General features: G+C 48.4%; 1 protein-coding gene across 2 annotated transcripts in view; it reads right to left on the bottom strand.

Annotated features, from left to right (window-relative positions):
* Nucleotides 1–23358, bottom strand: part of SMAD3 (SMAD family member 3) — a 69463-nt gene that overhangs the window by 5623 nt on the left and 40482 nt on the right. Inside the window, exons 2-8 of one of the 2 annotated variants that reach the window (XM_038146615.1) lie at nucleotides 13899–14092; nucleotides 12928–13032; nucleotides 12162–12236; nucleotides 11470–11520; nucleotides 5966–6178; nucleotides 3587–3724; nucleotides 1247–1391 (exon numbers count right to left, since the gene is read on the bottom strand). In XM_038146615.1, coding sequence (XP_038002543.1) covers nucleotides 1247–1391; nucleotides 3587–3724; nucleotides 5966–6178; nucleotides 11470–11520; nucleotides 12162–12236; nucleotides 12928–13032; nucleotides 13899–14092 — 921 coding nt within the window. Of the gene's footprint in view, nucleotides 1–1246; nucleotides 1392–3586; nucleotides 3725–5965; nucleotides 6179–11469; nucleotides 11521–12161; nucleotides 12237–12897; nucleotides 13033–13898; nucleotides 14093–23358 lie in introns of both variants that reach the window. The other variant, XM_038146614.1, reaches the window with a different exon arrangement.

The following is a 23358-nucleotide window of genomic DNA, read 5'->3' as shown; positions in this document are numbered from 1 at the left end:
CTGGTCCTGAGGCCTCTCCCCCTCCTGCAGCAGAGCAGCCCCGGAATGGCAGCGACCCCACGGAGCTTCGAGTAATGCCACAGCTTTAAAGGGTGCTGAGTCCAATACTTCCACATCACCCTGGGCTTGAATCCTCACCAGCTCTCCCTCTCAGAAAACATCCATTGTTCACCAAATTTCATTTCCCCTGCTTGTACCATCCACGCCTGATTGCTCTTCCTCGAATGTTTGCTCACCAGTGGGGTGGAATGCTCTGTTCCCACAGCATCCCCAGCATCCTTGTGGGGTCAGAGTGACCACATCATCCATCCCACACACCAGACCTCCTGCATCTCCCTTTAGCCCCACTATTCATTGGGAAAAACAGTGATCCTGCAGCTCCCACATTCTCCCACTTGCCGTATGGCAAGCCCTAAGGAAAAGATCAGGAGATTAAACTATATATAATATAGAATTTATATACTATATAATTTTAACTATAGTTTTTCAGCAACTCTCACATTTTTTTTTCAAATATAATTTTTTTCAAGTCAATCTGCTTTTATTTTAATCCCATTAGTCCCTAATAAAAGAAGCATTAAATCCAACCCATGGGAAGCACTCACACTCACGCTGTACTTCCACAAGGGCATGGAGGGACAGGACACAGGGAGTGGATCCACTGGCAGAGGACAGGGTTAGATGGGATACTGGGAAGGAATTCCTGTGAGGCTGGGCAGGCCCTGGCACAGGTGCCCAGAGAAGCTGTGACTGCCCCTGGATCCCTGGAAGGGATCCAACCCAAACCATTCCAGTATTCTATGATCCTGCCTTGACAGAAGTGCAGTCTTAAGACACTCAACCTACCCAAATCATGTCTAATTGTAAGAAAAAACGTCGTTTTTCCTATATGGGCCACGTGAATTTATCTGTGTGCTCCAGGTAAAGCTCTCGCTTCCTACCACATGTTCTCTTCCAGGTGTATCCCACAAAGAGAGCAGACCAACCCATTCCCAAGAGCCACAACCCACGTGTGTTCCTGAACAGGCCCTGGGCTGACTCCCTGTTTTCAAACAGCAGTGACAGCTCTGCAGGGCTCTCCCAGCCGGGAGCTGAGGAGAAGCAGAGCCCGGGCTGATCCCCAACCCATTCCCAAGAGCCGTAAGCCCTCCGTGTTCCCGAAGAGGCCGATTCCCCTCGGGACAGCAGTGGCAGCCCAGCGGGGCTCCCCCAGCCTGCTGGGGCTGGCAGCAGCGCGGGGTCCCACCTGTACTCGGCACCCCAGCCCTTGACGAAGCTCATGCGGATGGTGCACATGCGCGTCAGCTGGTACACGGCCTCGAAGCCCTGGTTCACCGACTGCGCCAGCAGCGCAGCGAACTCCTGGTTGTTAAAAATCTTCAGGTTGCAGCCTGGGGGAAAGGACACAGCAAGGACAAGGCGTTGGCTTGATGGGAGTGAGAGTTCTGCTTTTTCAGAGGAACTCCGGGCTGCTTTCCCATGTGCTCTGAGCCCAGAGCCAGGAATGGAGGCGGCCACACTTTCACAGCAAGAAGGAAAAGGGGAGAATTCTGAATGCGGGGCCCCCCCCAGCAGATTGTGAGTGGAGGGACCAGGCTTGGGATCCTCCCGTGGAACCTTCTTCTCTCTCCTGGACACCACTGCCTTCCTATTGTAATTTAAAGCCTGACTATGACTGAGCACTCACCAGCAGAGATCCCTGCAGGGCCTGGGGGGCAGGAATGAACAGGCTAAGAACGGGAGCTCCCTGTGCTGGATTGACACGGGGTCTGTCACACAACAGGGAAGCTCTGAAGTGAAACCACTCTGACACACCAGGAAGCAGCTCTGAGGGTTAAAGAGGCTGCCAGGGCTGGTGGCAGGGCTGCTCCTGCTCAAATCCTCTCTCCAGTTTCACTATTACGTGCCAAACACTTTCTTTTTAAAACACAAGTTTGTCCCCTGATGTTTATCCCCAGCTAAACAACTGAGAACAACTTATTCAACTGTTCTTAGGGGAAAAAGGTGAAATATAATAACATCCTTCATAGTTTAGATAAATAAATAAATAAATGCCCCACTAAAGAGTGTTTCTACGTTTGCTTTCTCCCAGATAACCATAAACAAGTTAAACTCTGAAACCAGGCACTCAGCTAAGGCTCATTTGGGATTACACATGGGCCAAGGCTGAAAAACAACATCTGGAGTGGGATGAATTGGGTTTTGCTAAAAATCACTTTGTGAGCCTCCTCTCCTGGGCTGGACTCATCTGCTGTGGAGCAAAGGGTGACCGCAGCAGCTGCAGGAAGCGCTGCCCACTTCTGGAAGCAGGGAAGAGCCCAGGGGCTGCAGTCCCAGGGAGCCTGAAGGGAAGTTTGAAGGGTGGAAATGCCAGGGCCAGGCTGAGCTCAGGGAAGGAGGAATCGACTCCAGGAGGATCCCAGCCCTCAGGAGCACCTGGGAACAGGTCCCTCCATGGGGGACAGCGGCAACGACTCGATCCTGTCAACAAGGCAATGAAGAAACTGCTTCAAACCCAGCAAAGACTGGAAGAACGGGCGGCCAAAGACTGTGGCAAAAGTGGGGAGAGCTGGATCCAAAAACTGCGCCTGAGCTGGGTCTGAGCGGAAATGTGGGCTTTTCATGTCTGCAGATGCTGACTCCAGCCAGGGTGGACTCTGTGATGTGGTGGAGAATTAAGTCATAATTTGCAGCACTGGCAGCTGCATCTGAGAAAAGAAACCCATTAGGATGGGCCAGAGCTCGGAGCGTATGGATCTCCTCTCAAAAGAAAAGAATTCAAATATTTCTAAACAAAGAAGTTCAGTTTTTAAATATATACAGGCTTTTAACTGTAAAAAAGTCAGCCTGTGTAAGCTTAGCTAAATAACCAAATTCCATTTCAAACAGCATGTCCTCTCTTACCAGCTTTTTGCATTTATCTAACAAAAAAGCCTTTTCTTCCCGAATAGATGAAATAAATTATCTTGTAATCTCTCAGCAAAAACTTCAGACTGTAACCAGAACAAGGTGTCTGCAAACGTGATTTCTTTAGAACATACCAATTCACACAGAGGAAGGGATTTTACTAGAGCCAGGAAAAATGAACAATTTAAATCTGTTATGGGTGAATCTAAATTAAGAGACTTTTCTTACCATTACGTAGAGGCACAAACAAAATTATCAATGTGTCTCTGAGATAATTACAATACAACAACAGACTGATCAAACACTGAGGGAACAAACGGCAGATTCTGCTCTAAGTTGTGCTTAGATCCTGTTCTGTTGGACGAATGTAATGCAACTACTGGAGCCTCCACAGCAGCTCCTTTCAGCAGTACCTCTATCTCTTAGGCTATAAAAATGCCCTGCTGGAATTGTGGAGTGACTTCTGAAAGAGTAAAATAGATTTTCCAAAGAATTTGTGGACTCCCCTTCCAGGAAGTGCTCCAGGCCCGGCTGGACGGGGCTTGGAGCAGCACGGGGTAGCGGCAGGTGTGGAAGGGGATGTTCCAACGCAACCCAACCCGACGCAACCCCGCCCCGTGCTATGGTTTTACAGAAGGCTGGGTGCGAGGAGCAGGGCAGGGGCCGCGGCTGCCCTTACCTGGCGGGATCTTGCAGACCGTGGCCGGGTGCCAGCCGTAGCGCTGGTTGCAGTTCGGCGACTGCACGAAGATGGCGCTGTCGCTGAGGCACTCGGCGAACACCTCCCCGCCGATGTAGTACAGCCTCACGCCGCGGCCTGCGACACAGCGAGGGTCAGCGGGGAAAACGCCGGGAAAAACACCGGGGAAAACTGACCCCGGGGCTGGGATGGTTCCCTCAGGGGGGAAAACACCGGGAAAAACTGACCCCGGGGCTGGGATGGCTCCCTCAGTGGGGAAAACACCGGGGAAAACTGCCCCAGAGATTGTGATGGCTCCCTCAAGGGGAAAACTGACCCCGGGGCTGGGATGGTTCCCTCAGGGGGGAAAACACCGGGGAAAACTGACCCCGGGGCTGGGATGGCTCCCTCAGTGGGGAAAACACCGGGGAAAACTGACCCCGGGGCTGGGATGGCTCCCTCAGTGGGGAAAACACCGGGGAAAACTGCCCCAGAGATTGTGATGGCTCCCTCAAGGGGAAAACTGACCCTGGGGTTGGGATGGCTCCCTCAGGGGAGATGAACTGCCCCAGGGGCTGGGACAGCTCCCTCAGGGGGAAAAACACCGGGGAAAACTGACCCCGGGGCTGGGATGGCTCCCTCAGTGGGGAAAACTGACCCCGGGGCTGGGATGGTTCCCTCAGGGAGGAAAACACTGGGGAAAACTGACCCTGGGGTTGGGATGGCTCCCTCAGGGGGGAAAACTGACCCTGGAGCTGGGATGGCTCCCTCAGGGGGGAAAACTGACCCTGGAGCTGGGATGGCTCCCTCAGGGGGGAAAACTGACCCTGGGGTTGGGGATGGTTCCCTCAGGGGGAAAACTGACCCTGGGGTTGGGATGGTTCCCTCAGGGGGAAAACTGCCCCAGAGGTTGGGATGGCTCCCTCAGGGGGAAAACCTGCCCCAGGGGCTGGGATGGCTCTCTCAGGGGGATCAGTGATGGGAACAGCTGTAAAACTGCCCCAGGGGCTGGGACGGCTCCCTAGCCAGCTCTAAACCAGCAGCTCAGCTACCAGTGATGGAAACTCTGTCCCACTGGACATTCCAATAAACGGCTCCAAGGGCCAGGTGAGCTGAGGGAGGCAGGAGCACCAGCTCCAGTTGGAATTGTACCTCCAGCCCCAGCCAGGTCCCTCCAAACACGCGCACACTGATATTTTCCATATGAATGTTCTATCAGTTAACACATGAAAGTCATCATTTCTATCAGTTAACACATGAAAATCATCATTTCTTCTGAAAGTCATCCCAGCTGGACACAACTGTTTGGGGATTTACTCAATGATTTGGAATGAAATTCCATAGCACTTCCAAATCCTTGCCTTTTGCTGGAGATGACTTTGTGTACCAGGACACGTACACTGCCCATAGGTGCTTACACAAATCATTAAAATCTCAGTTAATGATAGAACAAAGCTGAAGATTACATTTTGTTGCTCAAATAAACATTTGATGTGGTCTCACATTCCTGTTTGAATGTGTTGCTTTCATCCTTCCACAGAGCAGAAGGAGTATGCTGCATTTAAAATCAGATTTCTGAATCTTGGTGGGTTTTGGGGACTGGAGTATAATAACCTTCAAAACAGGTGAGGAAAGATCCTCCTGTGCAAGAAGGAGAATTCTACTGCCCAGGAAAGGGGAGCAAAATTAGGACAAAAATCAAGTCCATTTTTGATAGGAGCCAGCAGAAAACAGTAAAGAACAAGCAATTGACTTTTAGCAAAACTGCAGCAATTTGGGATGTTCCACTTAGCACAAGTTTCACTGAAAACAAATTGGCTGGGACCTTGCAGGAAAAGTGGAAATTGAGATGACAATCAAGGAGCTCAGTTTCCATTTATAAAAGGTCAGTCAGAAAATAAAACAGTGCAGGAGGGGAAAAGAACACACAGAGTTATCCCTGACATCCCTCCAGACACCCAGTGTGTGAAGTGGTTTAAATTCTATGACATGCAGCCATTTTAGCGTTCCTTGGTGCATTTTTATATTACAATTATGTGAAAAAACACAGTTAAGTGTTGTTGTATGGGGGATCAGCCTGCTGCAATCCACAGATATTCCCAGCCAGGGCTCTAAACCTGCTAACAGAGGTTTTTGTAGAGGGGTATTTGAGGAGGGGTTTTTGTGGAGGGGTATTTGAGAAGCGGTTTTTGAGGAGGGGTATTTGAGGAGGGATATTTGAGATGGGGTTTCTGAGGAGGGGATTTTGTGAAGGGGTATTTGAGGAGGGGTTTCTGAGGAGGGGTTTTTGTGGAGGGGTTTTTGAAGGGAGGTTTCTATGGAGGGGCATTTGAGGAGGGGATTTTGGGGGTGTGCCCCTGCCCAGGGGCAGTGAGTTACCGATGTGGCGCCGGGTGAGCTCCACGGCCGCGTTGCGGTTGACGTTGGACAGCAGCCCCAGGCAGAAGCGCTCCGAGTTGGAGGGGTCGGTGAAGCCGTCCACGGTCATGGAGGGCTGCGAGGCGTGGAAGGTCTCCCCCACCCTCTGGTTGAGCTCGTAGTAGGATATGGAGCACCAGAAGGCCGGCTCGCAGTAGGTCACGGGCTGCAGGTCTGCACCAAACAAAAGCCAAATCAGCCGCAGCAAGGGAAGGGGGGATGGAAAAAACCACAACCCAGCTGGTCTGGAATATTGTTCTGCCTCATTCCTCAGGCTCACTTCAACCAAGGTTCTATTTTAATGGACCACAGCAAGGAGGTGACATCAGCCCTGGAGCTCCTGGCACGCGGAGCAATCACAGACAGTCAAAGGCATTACTCACTTAGCAAGTGGGGTGTCACTGAGCAGCCTCACACTTGGGGAAATCAAATAAATAAACTCAGCTTTACTATGAAATGTGGGATCCCTTTCAGGCAGCCAGTTCCTTAAGGAGACAAAGGAAAGGAAGGAGCAGAAAATCTTGGAAAGCATAAAGCACAAACCTGCTGTCGATAGCACAGGTGTGCTGCACCATAAATCTGTGCACTTGCAACCAGTAAATCCAACTTTCCTTCTCACTGACCCTGCTGTGACCTCTCTGGCACTGGTGAAACCAGTAGAGTCTGAAATAGGCCCCAAACTGCCTTTAACGCTGGCATCAAAGTGATTTAAAAACCTTCTCCCAGTGCACTGGATCTCAAAGCATCACAGGAAAATCCATTTTCCCAGCAGGTGAAGGCTCAGCTCTTCCCCTGGGGTCCTGGTTTGCCTCGTGGACCGAAGCCAAGGGGCTGAGAAGCTGAGGAGCAGGGGGAGCTGAGGCAGCCTCGGGAAGGCAGGGTGGGCACTCAGACAGCACCGAGTGATTTCACTGCTGCCACTGAAGCCCAGGAGACTCCAGAAGAGCAAGGCTCAAGGAAAATTTCCTGGAAATGCAGCCCAGGGAGGTGCCCAGCCCTGCTGAGAGCCAAGCTGAGCAGGGACTGCAAAGCAGACCCAGCCAATTCCTGAGTGCTGTTCCCCACATCCAGTTCAGGAGAAGAATTCCCTCCAGCCCTCCCCCCAATTTATCACTTCATCCCCATTCAAATGGTGCTTAAAGACAGAACAGAAGAGCTCCCATCTGGCCAAGGAGTTAACATCAAGCAGCAAAACCCAGCTTTTTCCACAGGCTTTCCCATCTGCTGCTCCTGCAGGGCTTAGGAGAATGTGGGGCTTAAGAGATCAACTCCAAAAAAATCCAAGACAGGTTTTCACCACCCCAGCCTCCTCTCACACTGACCAGGGTCTCTGCAGAGGTTTGGGAGTCTTTTCTCACCTGTACCTGTTACTCCATAGCCTTCAGGCACAGGTTGGAGCAGCCAAAAGGCACGCTGGCTCCCTCTCCACTGCTGGAGGAGTTCCCAAAGTAGCCATTAATCAGGAAAATCACTTTGGCTTCTGCTTTCTTACAAGCTTTGCTGACAGCAAGTAAGGAACTGAATAGAAGTACATCTGGGGAACTCTGTAATCCTTAGCAGGCTTCAAAATCCATGAAATTTGGAGCGTGTACCCATTCCCAGCTTCTTTAACCTGCCACTTCCTCATATTTGAATTTTATAGCTCAAAGCAAGCCCCTCTCTTCGTAGAAATGGATTATTTCACACATCCAGGAGTGACACAAGTTTACTGTCCCTGCCTTTTTCTCCTGCATGGCCCATTTGCTGTTCCCACTGGGAGCTGCCACACCAGGCAAGTTTTTCCAGCAGCAGCTGTGGCCACCTCAGGACTGCTGTGGGCTGTGTAGCCCCAGCACAGTTTGGAGAGAGGCCCAGCAAACACCAGCTCTGCCCAGAGCCTCCCAAGGTGAGTGCACCCACCAAAGAAAACAGATCAGTTCCACATGACTGGGCTCTTACTCCACAGCAAGTGCTTTTCTAATCAAAAGGCTGCTCAGCTCCAGAAAAATCAACTTGTGTTGATCCTTAAGTAATATCCTCAGGTTGGTGCAATTCAAGTTATAAAAACACTGAAACCTCTCCATGGTTTTGTGGTCCTTTCCTTCAGAAACCACCTCCACCTTGCTGGGGCTCAAGGGAACTGTGGATTCCTCACTGAAGGATGTACAGAAATTTTATTTCTGGCTTATCTGCAGCCTGAGGAAAGACATAAACCAACAAATCCTGGTTTGAGGAAAAGCTTGTCTCTAAAAACTGCAACCAAGTTTTAATGATGCTGCTTTCTCCTGTGATTTGTAGTTTTAAACTTCAGCTTAAGCTGCTGTGGGATGGGCAAGTTCTCTCTTGTGTTAGAGCTGTCCTAAATATTCATTCTCAATTTATGGCTTCAGTGTTTGGGGAAAAGGAAGAGAATGCAGCTCTGCTAAAGCCAAAGAACCCCGTGGGGGTACACAATCAATAAAACAGGATACATGAAACCCAGGCAAATCCTGCCTGAATCATCTCTGCACAATTTCAGCCTTGACTCAGAAACAGCTTTGCTGTCAGAAGCGTCCTCTGGGTGCTGGGATGGTCCCAGTCCTGCATCCTCCCTGCCAGATCAAAGTCCAGGGGAAAATCTGCTGCCTGCTCTGCTCCCCCTGTGAGCACAGGGAAGCTGTTACCCTCCTTCCAGGGAATGTCTCGCAGCGTGGCTCACAGCTCAGAGATTTCCAACTGTGCCAGTCCCAACCCCCTCCTTGGAAACGAGGAGATGCTCCCTTCCCTCTGCAGCCAGGGAAGGGCTGGCTGTGCCCTGGGACAGGGGACAGAGGGACCTGGATGTGAGCAAGGGCCATGTGCTCATTGCTCTGACAGCTCCTGCGTCAAGTCCTTCAGTGGAGCAATCCCTGACAATGGATTTCCTGTGCTCCGGGGATGGTCCCCTCGGAACAACAATGTGTGTGTGACCACAGGGCTGCTCTCAGCCAGCCTCCACTCCCTGACTGCATTCCCAATGCCCACAGAATGCTGGCAACTCTCATTTTGTTTTTAGTATTTCCCTCAGTTCGTGTTTCAGCAATAGGGAAGAGAACCTTAGATCTTGTGACTTCCACTTAAAGCTTTTGTTTGACAACTGAAAACTTGACAACTGCAATTTGGAACCAAAACTCCAACACTTCCAACTCCAACACAAACTGCAAGGAGATTTTTTTTTAAAATCCCAATATGTTACCTTGCAACACTTTTGTGCCTGGGAATGGAAAGATGAAATTCCCTGAGCTGCTTCCATCCCACGTTTCAGCCTGACGTGGAAAACCTGCCCTGCCCCTCGAGGTAACCCTGCCCCTGGTGTCACACTTGGTTTGCCTTCTGCCGCTTCACTGCCTCCGGAACTCCCTGGAATATGGCCATGGGATTTAAGTCCAAAGTTCAGTTTACACAAAGTGAACTGTCTTAAAAGCTCCAGGTCGTTCTGCTCAAAGAAACAAAGCAATCCTGGGACATTGTTTTCTTCATGGCAAAGCCCCCCTCTGCTCCAGAGCTGAGAAACTCCCTCCTTGCACGCACTGCTGTGGGGTTTGGATTTCTGTTCCATTTTCTCCACAAATACACACAGAAAGCCTCATCAGCCTCCTGCAGAGCAAAGTCCAGCCCTAGACAGTGGAGTTTGCTTATCCAGGAATTACAGGAGTGCTGCAGCAGGTCACCAGCCACCAGCAGCTCCTTCCTGAGCTGTCACCATCAGGCTGAAGGTCTGATTTCCCTGAGAGCACCTCCTTGCTGCAGATAAACCATTTACAACACTCATGTGATGACAATTTTGCCCTTGGACACTTTTAAGTGTGGCTCAGCTGCTCTTTCATTTATTATTTCGTAGCTTCCTCAAAGGCAAAAATTTAAAATAAAATTAAAAGCAACGAGAAGTTCTTCATTTGCGGAAGCTCCTGCCCGAGAGCAATAAATATGGCTCGCAAGAATTCAAAGGCATTTTTTAATGCTGGTAAATTAAACTGCTTCTCTGCTGTCTGCTCCTCAGACTACAAAGAGATTCCTTGTGCTTTACCAGCCTCACCTGCTCCTTTTTTTTGTCCCCAGACAGCACCTGAGACATCTGATGTGTTACCAACCAGTGTCCCTGTCAGGAAGGATATGGGGGTCTGTTTCCTAGGAACTCCTCTCTGCCTTATGGAAGGCAGATACCACTTGCCAGGTTGAGTTTGTTACCTGGAATTGGCTTTTTATTTTTAGATTGAAAAAAAAAAAAAAAAAAAAAAAAAAAGGAAGAATTGCAGGAAAAATTGCAAGAAAATCTCATCAGCTCCCAGGCAGCACACTGGGAAATATGAAATAAAAATGTCTCAGTCATGCATTCTCTTCTTGGGCTGCAGCAGTTAAAGAAATAAAAGTTTTGTGTTACCATGGCAATATTAAAAAAAAGGGGGGGGAAGAAAAGAAATCCTCTGTTCAACAGCCCCAAGATGTCCAAAAGCCAGCCAATGACTGACAAATTTTGGAGCAGTGTCAAAGTCCTGCTTGCCAGGATTAAAAGCATATGTAAACTTTATGGCCGTGCTTGTTCCAGAGCAGTCTCAAGCGGGCTCTGTCTGCTGCCTTCATGAACAGTTGGGGAGCTGATCCTGCAGCCAGGCAGAGCTGGGAGGGATTTTTATGGCACAGCAATTCCAAACAGGGCAGGAGCTCAGAGTGATGGAGATCAGAATGAAAATAAAGGGTGGAACTTCTGAGATAGCAGAGGTGCAGAGAGAGCCGCAAAAGCTCCCGTGGTGTCTCAGAGGCTCAGCTGCTCTCCCTTCTCCTCAGGGCTGCCCTGTTTCTGTCACAGGTGTGGGATGAGTCAGTGCCAGCCACGACAGAGCCCTTGGGGCTGGAATGTGCTCCCTGTGCCCAGGATGGAGATGGGGGGAAACAACTCCAGACTGCGGAGTGACTTGGGTTTGGGTGAGGAAACGCAGCTGGTGTGAGCCAGATCAGTCCTCCCCTGCATCTGTGCTTTGTGCATCTCCCCCACCAGCACCACCTCTGGAATGCTGTCCATGACCTCTCCATTCCCTGGCCTTCCTGCACATTCCCTGCTTATTTGGGCTCTCCATCCCCACACCAACCAACCTCCTCCACTTCTCTGTGCTCAGACCATGCTCAGTCTCACAGAATCACAGAATTCCAGGATGAGCTGGATTAAAAGGGACCTTAAATCCCATCCAGTTCCACCCCTGCCTTGGCCAGGGACACCTTCCCCTGTCCCAGGCTGCTCCAGCCTGGCCTTGGGCACTGCCAGGGATCCAGGGGCAGCCACAGCTGCTCTGGGAATTCCATCCCACCCTCCCCACTCTCCCAGGGAACAATTCCCTCCTCACATCCAATCCAAAGCTGCCCTCTGGCAGATTAAAACCATTGGAATATTGTAAAAAGCGCACGACCTCAACAGCATCGTTCCAACGTCACCCTCTTGACTGTAATTGCAGCTGCCAAGACCATGTGCTTACCCAGGTTGTTGTGTGCTGGAGACATGGGGTTTGGTGATAAGTTTGGAGAACCTGAAAATCAAGATGGGGTAATTATTGCTATGGAATCTGCACCAGGAAAAACATTCACAGGATCTGCAGGGCTGCCCAGGCTTGTTGGAGGGACAGCCCAGTGCTCACTGCAGGCTCATTTCTGACACTGCAGCTTCTCTGATGTTCACTACTCCTTAAATATCAACTTGCTGCCCCTTCACAGGGAATTCACTGGAGTTTAACCCATTAATTTTCCAAACTGAGCAGCACTTGGCTGTTTTGCTTTCAGGTATCATCCTGACAAACTCAGCTGGGCATTAAAGAGCTTGGGTGTCAGAATTTTATCCTCCATCACGTAAATTTGCCACCAATTCTGGGCTTATATTTTCAATATCTGCACTTGGATGTCCCATGGATGCAAGCAGATGGTGCAGCCCATTTTTAATTTTCCTTCCACAGTTCTGAGCTGGTTTCTTTATTTTTTTTCTATAATGAGGGAAGTCCGTGACATCTGAACATTAATATGGGCTATTTGAACATAATAAATGGATTATTTGAACATAAATTAGGTACCCTCATTCCAAACCTGGCTACTTCTTTTTGTGGCAATGAGAGAAAACCTGGACATTCAACTTCCTTTGGGACACAGCCACTACACTAAAACCCCAAAGGTGACTCACCTGCATCCATGCTGGGGTTCATCTGGTGGTCACTGGTTTCTCCATCCTCACTCAGATAGCCTGGAGGAGGGGTCTCTGGAGGCACAAAACCATCACACTGTCAGTGCAACTGAGAAGTCTAGACTTTAGGCACCAAAAACATTCACTTTGTCATTCACAAGGAGCTCAAATTCTTTTTTACTACTTTTCTTTCTCAAGCTGCTGGAAGGAGGAGCCAGCACAGCCAGGGTGATATCCATATTTGTGAATAACAGAGGAGGAGGAAAACAAAAAAATCCGGATTTTCAGTCCCATGAAACTTTAAGCCATGGAGGCAGTTTTCTGTCCACATATTTCTCCTCTCCTGGAGTGCAGCTGCATAACTTGTCCATGCAAATAAGGTGTAAATTGCTTGTAAAATAGATACATAAATAGAAGAGCTCAATTCCATCAGAAATTTGGAGAGTTTTACTCAAAATGGCTGAATTTCATTCAAATCTCAACCTGGTAAGGGAACATCCAGTTTAGATTTGACAATAAACCGAGGTTGTACCACTGAATGCAGAGGTGAGTTTAAACCCAACAAAACAAAGCCATGAACATGCTGAGTGCCCCCATTTACAATTCCCAGCTATTTCTGCACTCTGTAGCTCCAGAGGAACGCTGGAAAGGAAGATTCCCAGATTGGGATGCCCAGGCAGGATTCCCTGTGCTCTCTGACCCTTCCCTCTGCTCCCTGGATGAAGACACAAGGTACCTGGAATGTAGTTGCTCTGGGGCTCGATACCTGCAGGGAAGTTAGTGTTCTCTGGGATGGAGTGGCTGTAGTCATCCAGGGGCGGGAACTCGGCCGGGATCTCCGTGTGCCGAGGCACCAGCACCGGAGGCAGCACTGCCGAGGGAAAACACCACATAAAGTCACTGAAACAGCAGGAAACGAGGAGAAACCAGGCTGGAGTGACAGCTTTAAAGACAGGGGCTCGTTAAGGGACAGGATTTGATGTTTGCCTCTGGAATAACAGCAGCAGGTGAGGGTGCTGTTTATTCCCAGCTGGGAATGGGATAGAGCTTATCTGAGCACATCTGGTCCCTCTGCCCCCTTCAGCTCTGCTTGAAATGCCATTTAAGGGATGGTGCACCCCGTGATTCCCAAAGAATGAGTTTCCCATAGGATGGAGCAGGCAGGTGGGATTAGCATAAACATCCTGCCTGGCTCTGCAGATCTGTGCTGACACGCAGCAGAAGCTCCTGCAGCTCCAGATCAAAGTCTCTTCCAGAGGCAGGAGGAGACTCCAGAACAGGAAGCTGGGAGCTGTTCTTAGACCCAGCTCAACAGTTTATCCTTAATTTAACCCCAGCAGTGAGGGATGCACAGAACACTGCTATGAGTTATGAGCACACAGTGCACACTGGGAACCTGCTCACTTGCATTTCATCAATTCCCAACTATATTTTCCCCGAGTACAGGTTCATAAATTATCCTACTCCATAGAGGAAGGGATTTTCACCAATAATAGATCCACTGTGCCTGGGAATGCCCTGGGAGATGGCTCCTGCTGCAGGAGAGGCTGAGCAGGGATCTCCTGGGAACGCCCTGGGAGATGGCTCCTGCTGCAGGAGAGGCTGAGCAGGGATCTCCTGGGAACGCCCTGGGAGATGGCTCCTGCTGCAGGAGAGGCTGAGCAGGGATCTCCTGGGAACGCCCTGGGAGATGGCTCCTGCTGCAGGAGAGGCCAAGAGGGCAGGGCTGTGCTGTACCTGGGGTCTCCACTCTCTGGTAGTGGTAGGGGTTGACGCAGACTTCGTCCTTCTTCATGTTGAAGGCGAACTCGCACATCTCCATGGCGCGCAGCTCGTGGTGGCTGTGCAGGTCGGGCCAGCGCCACAGGCGGCAGTAGATGACGTGGGGGAGGCCCTTCCTGTGGGACACCTGCAGCCGCCCATCCAGGGACCTGCAGGGGAGCACAGAGGGGTGCTGAGCCCACGGGCAGCACAGGGACACATCCACGCCTGGCATGGTCACTAATGCCTGGCACTGCCAGGCCGCCACTGGTGCCCGTCTTCAGGGCAAGGATTTCCCTCCAAAAGCAGTGAAACCATGGAATCCCAGCCTGGTTTGGGTTGGAAGGGATCTTAAAGGTCATCCAGTGCCACCCCTGCCATGGCAGGGACACCTTCCACCATCCCAGGGTGCTTCAAGCCCCATCCAGCCTGGCCTTGGGCACTGCCAGGGATCCAGGGGCAGCCCCAGCTGCTCTGGGAATTCCAGCCCAGCCCCTGCCCACTCTCACAGGAACAATTCCTTCCCAGTATCTCAGCTAAACCCCACCCTCTCTTAGTCTGAAGCCATTCCCTGTGTCCTGTCCCTTGTCCCAAGTCCCTCTCCAGCTCTCCTGGAGCCCCTTTAGGCACTGGATGAAGCATCCACAACAAATAATATTTGTTTTATGCTACAGCTCTGCTCTGGATTTACTTTTAGATATCTGGATTTTTAAATTATTTCTTTACTATTTTATGGTAGATTAGGAGGCAGAGACAAAAGCTAGAGCCAGTAAGAACAGGATGATTCAGGGGTACCACGTGTCCTAAACAAGCAGGGTTTGCACAGCTCGCAGCCAAATCTGCTGTGCTTGGAAAGGTGGTACACCTTAAAATGTGTGTTAATAAACCTGGACTCTTAAAACACAGGTGGATGAATTTTCATTGTGACAAAATCAATATAGATACCGTTTATGTAAATTTACCCACTATGTCTATATAAAGTTCAGGAACCTTACAAACAACCAAGACTTCCAGTTTCACTTTCCAAGTTGCAGCTGAAAGCAAATATAGAGCTTTTACAGCATTGCTTATTTTTATTTTTACATCTACCCTGTGTCTCCTCCAGCTCATTTTTCACCTAATCCCATCCTCACCCCAGAACAGCCTTTTCCTAGCAAACCTTCCCAGGAAGCAGGACAGGAGTTTTCAACTCCTCTCCAGCAGAGGAAAAAGCTGGAGCAGGGTCTCCTCCATCCTGGATGAACGGAGCTGCCCCCAGGCACCTCCTTTGAAGTCTAACCCTTCATTCCCTTGCTTTTCCTAATGACCCAAATGAAACACTTCAGGGCCTTGGTGAAATGAAATATTTCTCTTTTTTAATTTGTCAAGGAGAGAGAAAAATAAAGAAAATTGAAATTTTACTCAGAATTATTTCCCCTGGTTCTTTGTGTTGGCAGCAGAGTTAGAAAAACAAAGTGAACCCAAAGCAAAACACACAAACAATTATCCCAAAGAGGCTGGGCTCATCTTGGCTGCACTAACAGAGTTTTCCCAAAAGCTCCTCTGGCAGAGCTTGGTACCACACACACCTTTGCAAACACTGCTGCAACAACAGGCAAGGCAAAACACTACTGATTCCAGCCAAAACTGGGGAATATTCCCAAGGAGAGTGGCTAGGCCTGAGCTTCTGGGGAAGCTGGGAATTCTGGAGTTGATTTCACTGGAGACAAGAGTGCAGTAATGTGACCTCAAAACTAACCAGGTTGGAAAAACTTTTAAAAATACGTATGAAAATATTCACTGAATTTAGCAAAAGGAGATGAGACAAGGAATAAACCAGGAGTGCTTCTCCATCCCCCTCACCTTTGCCTGCCTGGCAGCATTTCTTGCATCCAAGTGAGGAAAGAAGAGAAAAAAGAAGACTCAGAGAGAATATTGCAAGTATCCCAGCAGTGGGAAGTGTTACTCCTGTTCCCAGTCTCCAGCAGCACATGGGCATTGTGGATTTGGGCTGAGCAGGGGCATTAACACAACATGTGTTTGACTTTGGGGTTATTTATTCCCAAGGATGGGCTCTCCCTGCATTCCCAATAACAACTCCCCAGTCAGCTGGAGGGGAAAGGGCTCTTCCTGCCCCCACGCCAGGCTCTGCCCACAGCACAGAGAGATGGAATTCCCTGCACTCTTGTCTGGAGAGACTTTTTACAGTGACAGAGCCATCTGGTTTATTTTCCAATCCAGCAACCTCCCCCTCTCCCCTCCATAAGAGATAAGGTAAAAGGAATGAGATTTCCCCAAAGCCCTGGGGGTTCCTTGGCTTTTCCTGGTTGGGAAATCTCTCCTCAGGCTCCCCACGGAAGGACTCGGGACAAAACAGCATCACCTGCACGTCCTTGGGAACGTGGCTGGGGAACAGAGCAGCTCCACTTCCCTCTGCTTCCTGCCCCAACCCTCCAGGAGCATTTGCCTCAGCCCTCAAGGAGTTTTTTCTCCCAAGGAACAACTCCTGGTGTGGCTGAGATGGGGCAGGAGATGAGAGGAGCCAACGCTGCTCTGCCTGGGGCAGCCCCAGGGGTGACCCCAGCACCTGTCCCATGTGCCCAGCCATCCCATAATGATCTCCAGGGCACACACAACTTCTTCCCTCTCCTGGTCCTGTTCTGAAGCACAGGCTGACCCCAAAGGCTGATCCCAAAGCATGCCAGAGCTCAGCACATCCAGACTTCATTACAATCAGCACAATCTAACCCCAAATCTCCCTGGGGGCGCTGAACTGTTCCTCCCTTTTACCCTTCCTCGAACCAGCCCGGGCTGAGCAGCTCTCCCTGTACAACTGCCTTGATACATTTATTATTCCATATTATTCAACAGGATTGCTTTTGAAACTACCAATATTTTTGGCCAAAATTTAGTACTGGATTTTTCTCTAAAAAACCAGCGTGTTGCAATGTTATTTGCAAGGGTGAGGCCACAGCGTGCACCAGCCAGCCTGCTTCTAAGTTTGTTATCAAAACCTCAGACCTTTGTCAAAGCTATTAGAACAAAAATTGTGCTAAATTAAGAAAGAAGAGGCTGAGAAACCGAATACCAAGACCACAAAAACTAGATAACAGAAGACTGAAACACCTAGACTATAACCAATCATATACTCCAAGACATACAAACAGAAAACGAGTGAACAAGACCAAGATACCAATCAATAAGTGTGCACTTAGTAATTTGTACAATCTAGAAATATATGCGTAATGTAAACAATAAACAACTTCTACTTAATCACATTAATCAGTTATAGAGGAGCCCTGCATTTCCCACAAAACCAGCATAATCTGTGCTCTGTCACCCAAGTATTCCTACACTGCACGGAGAACCAAAAACCCTCAGGCTGAGCACCTTTAGGATGGAGCCATCCTTAAAAGCCATTTCCTAGGGAAATTTACCACACCAAGCTGCCTCTCCAAGGCCAAAAGCTGCTCAAAGAGCAAAGGGCAACAGCGAGGCCTTAATGGCAAAACCAGGGAGGGGAGGGAAAAAAATGACAGCAACATTGAAGCTTTATTTTTAAACAATCTGTCTGAATTAAACAGGAGAACATTGCACAACCTGAATTTGATTTCCAGGCCTGATTGGGTTTTTTTTCTGCTTGTTTGGGGTTTGTTGTTGTTGGGGTTTTTCTGTTGGGTTTGTTTTGTGGTTGCTTTTTTTAACTGTATTTAATTTGTAAGATCCTGGATTGCGAAAGACAAAAAACCCACCCCACGTTCTGAAAGATTTTGGTCATTTTATTTGTTCCTCTTTGAGCATCTAGCAGCTATCTTTAGATGATACTGAAACTCTTCCTTGCACCCATTCTCCTGCTTTAAATGCAAAGCTGAAATCAGGGGTGCAAAAACCAGCAGTGCAAATTAAGGAAAGCGATCTAAGCAATCAAATAGTTTTGCCCAGGTTGGAAAAATTCAGATTTACTCCATTAGAGATCCAATTCCTTCCCTTCCCCATCGCTTTTATATCCCTGTCATTAATCTTGCAAGAGAGCAAAATGCCTGAAAAATTCAAGTATCCAGCAACACCGTGTGCAAAAAAAGGAAAGAAGGAAAAAAAGAAAAACCATCAGGAAGAAAAAGTGAAATTGTTCACTTAGAAAACCACGAGCAGGAGCTGGTTTCTAAACCCTGACTAACAAGTTGCCAGTTATTCTAAAATTCACCAAGAACTGTGGCCACAGGCTGGGATTTTCTCCTGAGCACAGAACACGGTAAGCAGTTCCTTACTGGCCCTGCATCTGGGCTGCAGCAGGGAAATGAGCATTCATCTTGTAGCAGAATCTGGCTGCTGTCTGCAGAGCTCTCTAATATCCACAGGGCTTCACTGAGCGCTTGGAGAAAAGCTCAACTTTCCCTCAACAGCGGCCAAATCAACAAGAGGGAATAAAAAAATGACCCACACAGCACATTTGTAACTCCAAAGCTGATCCTTTGCCATCTCTTTCCCCTCAATTTGCTCAGCATCGCTGAATTTTCCAATTTCTGGGGCACTTCTAACAGTGCTGTCATTCAAAGCCTGGAAAAAGAAGTTCCCTGTGTCAAACTGAGGTTTGCAATGTGCTGCCAGAGAGGAAACTAATAATTAACACTCCTGTTTAAAATTTATAGAAGATTAAAATAATTAATAAATGTAATTTTCAACATATGTCTATGGAGAGGGAAAGTTTTTATAACCTCTACATGAATGGAGTTAAAAGGATTTTCCCAAAGCAAAAGAAAAGTTTGTGGCAGAGCCAAGACCAGGAGAGAAGAATGAATCTCTCCCTCAAGGATCACCCCTATCTTGTGCTGGTAAATCTCTCATCTGGTTCTTTCTTCCCACTAAAATCCTCTTTTGGATTTGGAAGGAAACCACACATCCTCTACAAAACAACCCACAGCATCAGGTAAAGAGAAATTAATCTTTTCTTCTGGTGCTGCAGAACTCCTCTGCTCAAGTCTCGTTTGTTCTGGGTTTGCAAAGGAGCTGATAATAGCAAAAACTGTCAATCTCTCTTGTGCAAATGGTTTTTACCTGCCCATTCCCATCCCGGTCTTTGCAGCCTCCCCTTCCCCCTCTGCAGAGCTGCAGAACTCCAGCCCTGGGAGTTGATGTCAGGATCAGATTATGACAGCATGAGTCATTTATTAAGATTCCAGTAAGCTCTTTAGCAGGTGCCTTGAGACCATATTTTTCAGAGTCTAATTTCACATTCAGACATAAGTACATTTTATTGGTTTACCATAAACTCTCTGCCCATTGTTGCTGCTCCACAGAGCCTTGTCCTCCTTCCAATCTCAGTTTAATTCAGCTTTCTTTAAAGCTATGGAGAGATCTCATTTTCTCATATATCACCAACTATTTTTTCTCCTGTATTTTTCACTGATCTCTGTTATTTACACCCCTTCTGTTTCTGCCCCAGCTACAGGACATTGGTTGGTGGCTACCAAACCCAGCTCCCTCTCCTCTATTTTTAGCCATTTTGTAATTTTATGCCCCTCTATTTCTTTCAGCTCCTCCTTTTCCTGATAGCCAGGAGCACAGCAAACAAATAAGGCACCCCAGAGACCCAAGCACACACCCTCCTACCCCAGAAGGGACAGAATATATCCTAATGCTTAATTAAGGCTTAATCACAAACCCACTCCCAAACTTCCTAATACACATTCCAATATTTCTGCCTTTTCTCCACTGAAAATAGAAATGGAATTTGAGGCTGAGTTTCTGAAGGTATTGCATCCCTGGTACCTCTAAATGTGAAACCCGGTTTTTCTAAGCAGTCCTGGTCCTTTTATTTATTTCAGCAAAGTTTATTGGCCCAAATCTGTGTCAGACTCACTGAAATTTATTTGTGCTTGAACCTTAAGGGTGCAGGGAGTGGACCCAGGAGAGGTTTCTGAACGTGCCTTTTTGAAAAGTCATTTATCAGAGCTTGTCATTCCTTCCCAGAATCCTGTATTTAACTCCAGAGCTGAAATCCAAAACCCAGCACACTTTCATCCAAGCAAAGCAGCAACTTCCCCTCTCCCAGGAGACTCCAGGCATCCTGATGGGGCCATGGGCTTGGAAGGGCAGGGCACTTTCAGGAGGAGAAAAGGGATGGATGGAAATGCCAAGGAAATTCAGATCATCTTCCATAACCCAGAGTGCAGCCAAAACAAAAGCATTTCAAGGGAGACTGAATTACCGGAGCACATGGCAATCAAAAAGATGAAAAAGGCAAAAAAAGCTGTGGTAAAACTCAGTTATTCTGTCAGCCTCCATGGTACTTACACTGATTTACATTTAATATCCAGTTTCTGTGTGCATCTTCTTGATGCTGTAGGGAAAAAAAATGCTCCTATTTTCACTGAAATCAAGAGAGTTCTGCAAATCAGCATCAGCTGTTGATATAACCCAGATAAACCAGAGCAAGAGAGCCCAGGAAAGAAAGGAAAAAGAAACTTGTGCTGCACAGTGCTTGGACAGAAGCCTCACACCAAGAACTGCTGCCCCAAATATGTGTGTGCTAACAAAAGCAAAAGGGATTATCTGAGGGAGGGTGGAAAATGACAGTTTTAAGACCTTGGCCTCCCCTTCACAATATATACAATTCCCAGTGCCTTCAACAGAACCTTCATATAAATACCAGAGTCGGAACTGGCTCCTCAGACAAATGTTTGTGCATTCTATCAAGCTGGGGCAAAGCCAGCATTTCTTATGGAAACATTTCTGGTGGTCCTGGACAAAGAACATGTTTACTTTATAGCAGATATAGCTAAAAATACATTGTGCTCCAGCCTCCAATTATCTTGTTTGGAATAGTTTGAGGCTACTCGAGGTTCATTGCTGTTATTTTCTTTATTATACAGTGAAAATGTTGCTGCTTTTCCTGTAATTTGAAAAGCAGCTATTTGCAGGTTTGCCCATCTGTGTTTGGACCTCCCCCGCACAGATAATGAGATCCAGGGTGAAATTTTCCAGAGTGCCCATCTCCCATGTTCAAAAGCAACTTAAGGCAGAGATCAATGCTCTGCTGGAATTACAGTGGCCTTTCAAGTCTTCCCTTAATCCCACTGGCTCTGTGTTCTATTGCTTTTCAAGCTGGGTTAGCAGCCACTCACACATGTAATTATTTGCACAACCAGTAGCAATTAACAGCACACCACAAACAAGGGGACCTGGTCCCACAGACTTCCTCCAGCCTCCTCCCCAGGGATGTCCTTTGGGATCCATCCCACACGTGAGGGGGTCTGGTCTCCTTGCAATCCAACCCAGCTTGCTCACAAAAGTCTTTCTGGGTTCCTTATAGGCTCTCCCCTCTTCCCAGGGAATTATTTCTCCAGCTCTGTATTCCAAAGGAGCTTTCCCAGCTCCAGTGAATCAGTTGTGGGTGAATCACTTCCCATGTGCTTCATCCCAGAGCAATTCCCACAGGCTTCCCCCTAATCCCGATGACACAGAGCGACCCAAACAAGCCCCGGAGTTTCCACCAGGAGTTAACACAAGGTGTGTGCTGAGGTGAAAAGGGTACTGGAAGCGGGCTCTGTTCATTTTACAGCTCTGAGTTGCTCTGCTGTGAGTCACCAGCGATGCAGGAGCAATCCAGCCCCAAAAGCCAGCCCAAAAGAATGGGATGTCTTTGGGGAGTGCTGCAGATTTCAGATGGAGCTGCTCATGAAAAGCTCACACGAGTTAATATTGAACAGTCCCTTCTGTCTGTAATTGCCAGTGAAATCAGTGTTGGCTGTGTTTGGAGGAAGCATTTTGGAAACTCCTCTGTCTCATAATCAGCTTTTACAGCACCTCAGAGGAGGCTGAGGGCAGGCAGGAGGTGCTGCTGCTTTTGGGGTTATTACTCTGATCTATACTTACAATAAGAAAAAAGGGTTCTTTGGACCAGAGAGGCAGAAGAAGCTTCAGCTGAAATATTTTTTCCCCCACCTCAAACTCTCAGCAGCAAAAAGGAGGCTGTGTATGGGGCCTACCTGAAAGGTTCCTTTCTTCCTGTGACTCTCCAAAGCAGGGGAAAGGGTTGTTTTCCCTTGCAGAAGTCACTCCCCTCAGCCACCCCCTCCAGCCAAGATAATTATCTTATTCATGGAAGCCAAATTCTGCCTCCCTAAATTACAGTTATGTTTAGAAAAACCTGAAAAACTTTGAGAAAAGGAGGGGGAGGAGTATCTTTATCTTCCCCATACTGCGAGACACAAGGAATTCTCTGCTTGCCAAAAATGTGATTTTTCCACGGTGCTGCTGTCTGGATGCACCATTTCCCTGTGTCCCTCACTCTTCCCTGCCCTGGTGCTCCTGCAGTGAGGATGTCTAACTCCAGAGCTGAGCTCTGACTAATGCAGGATGTGTGGGAGAGCAGCTCCATGAATAAGAGCTCTCCACGGCACCAGGATCACGCTAAGTCACTCTTATCACCCAAACAGGATCTCCAGTGTGCACCAGGGTTTCAGCACTGCTACTGCTCCATGGAAATCCAGCTGGGGTGACACAAAATGCAGCAGGAAAAAGCAAGTGGCTAAAATCAACATAAACAAATATCTTATTTTCATGTAAATGTCAGCAGTAATAAAAGCTTGAGGCAAGAAGTGATTAAAGAACAGTCCAGAAAAAACCCCAGCATGAAAACAGGTCACCTTTCAACCACCACAGGACGCAGAACTGTTCCCAAATGAGATGTTTTTCAAAAGTTTTCCATGAGGTGTCCATTACGAACAGCTGAAAATATCAACTGCATGCAAACTCACATTTAAGGAACAGAGAGCCATTTCAGGTACCTTTCCTGTAGTCAGCTCCCCCTTCCCCCTTCCAAACTCCAAAGAATATTTGATATTCATGCCCTGGGAACCTCACTGGATAAATGCTTAAACACTGAGCTTAAACCAGATCTGGAGCTTGCCAAGGAGAGGGAATGAGGAGAGAAGCAGACTCAGGTAAATATTAGTTTGTACTTGAAAAAGCCAGAGCACATTTTAAAGCTGCTTTTGATTTTCATGCCAACCTCTGTCAATTACGGGAAGGCCAAGGTGACACAAGGGGACAAGCACCTGGCAGCTGCTCTGGGGGGACAGTGACAGAGCCAGGCAGATGATGGAAGACAGTCAGAATTCCAGGAAGAAGGGACGTTTTTTTCCCTCATTTCCTTCCTGGCCCCTCTTGGCTGGTGCCAGGCACACAGAGGTGGACTGGGCTGGGCAGGGGCTTCTGGCACTCCCCAAAGGGGCAGAGAACGCTGTCTGGGAATGCTGTCCTCCTCTCTGCCCCACACAGCCCTCACACTTCCCTGGGCAATAATGCCAGGGACAAAATCTGCAAGTTCTTTGGAGAGATCCCTCCTGTCCTGCAGCAGCAGCCCAACACCCTCTGCTGGGCCCTGAACGGGGATCCAGAGAAGACAAAACAATTCCCAGCTCTTTGAAACGCTTCAGTGTTTTCAGTGTTCTAC

This window comes from Motacilla alba, chromosome 10 (assembly GCF_015832195.1).
Source record: "Motacilla alba alba isolate MOTALB_02 chromosome 10, Motacilla_alba_V1.0_pri, whole genome shotgun sequence".
In the NCBI taxonomy this organism is placed as follows: domain Eukaryota; kingdom Metazoa; phylum Chordata; class Aves; order Passeriformes; family Motacillidae; genus Motacilla; species Motacilla alba.
The sequence above is the reverse complement of the archived record's forward strand: the minus strand, read 5'-3'. Positions and strand labels throughout refer to the sequence as shown.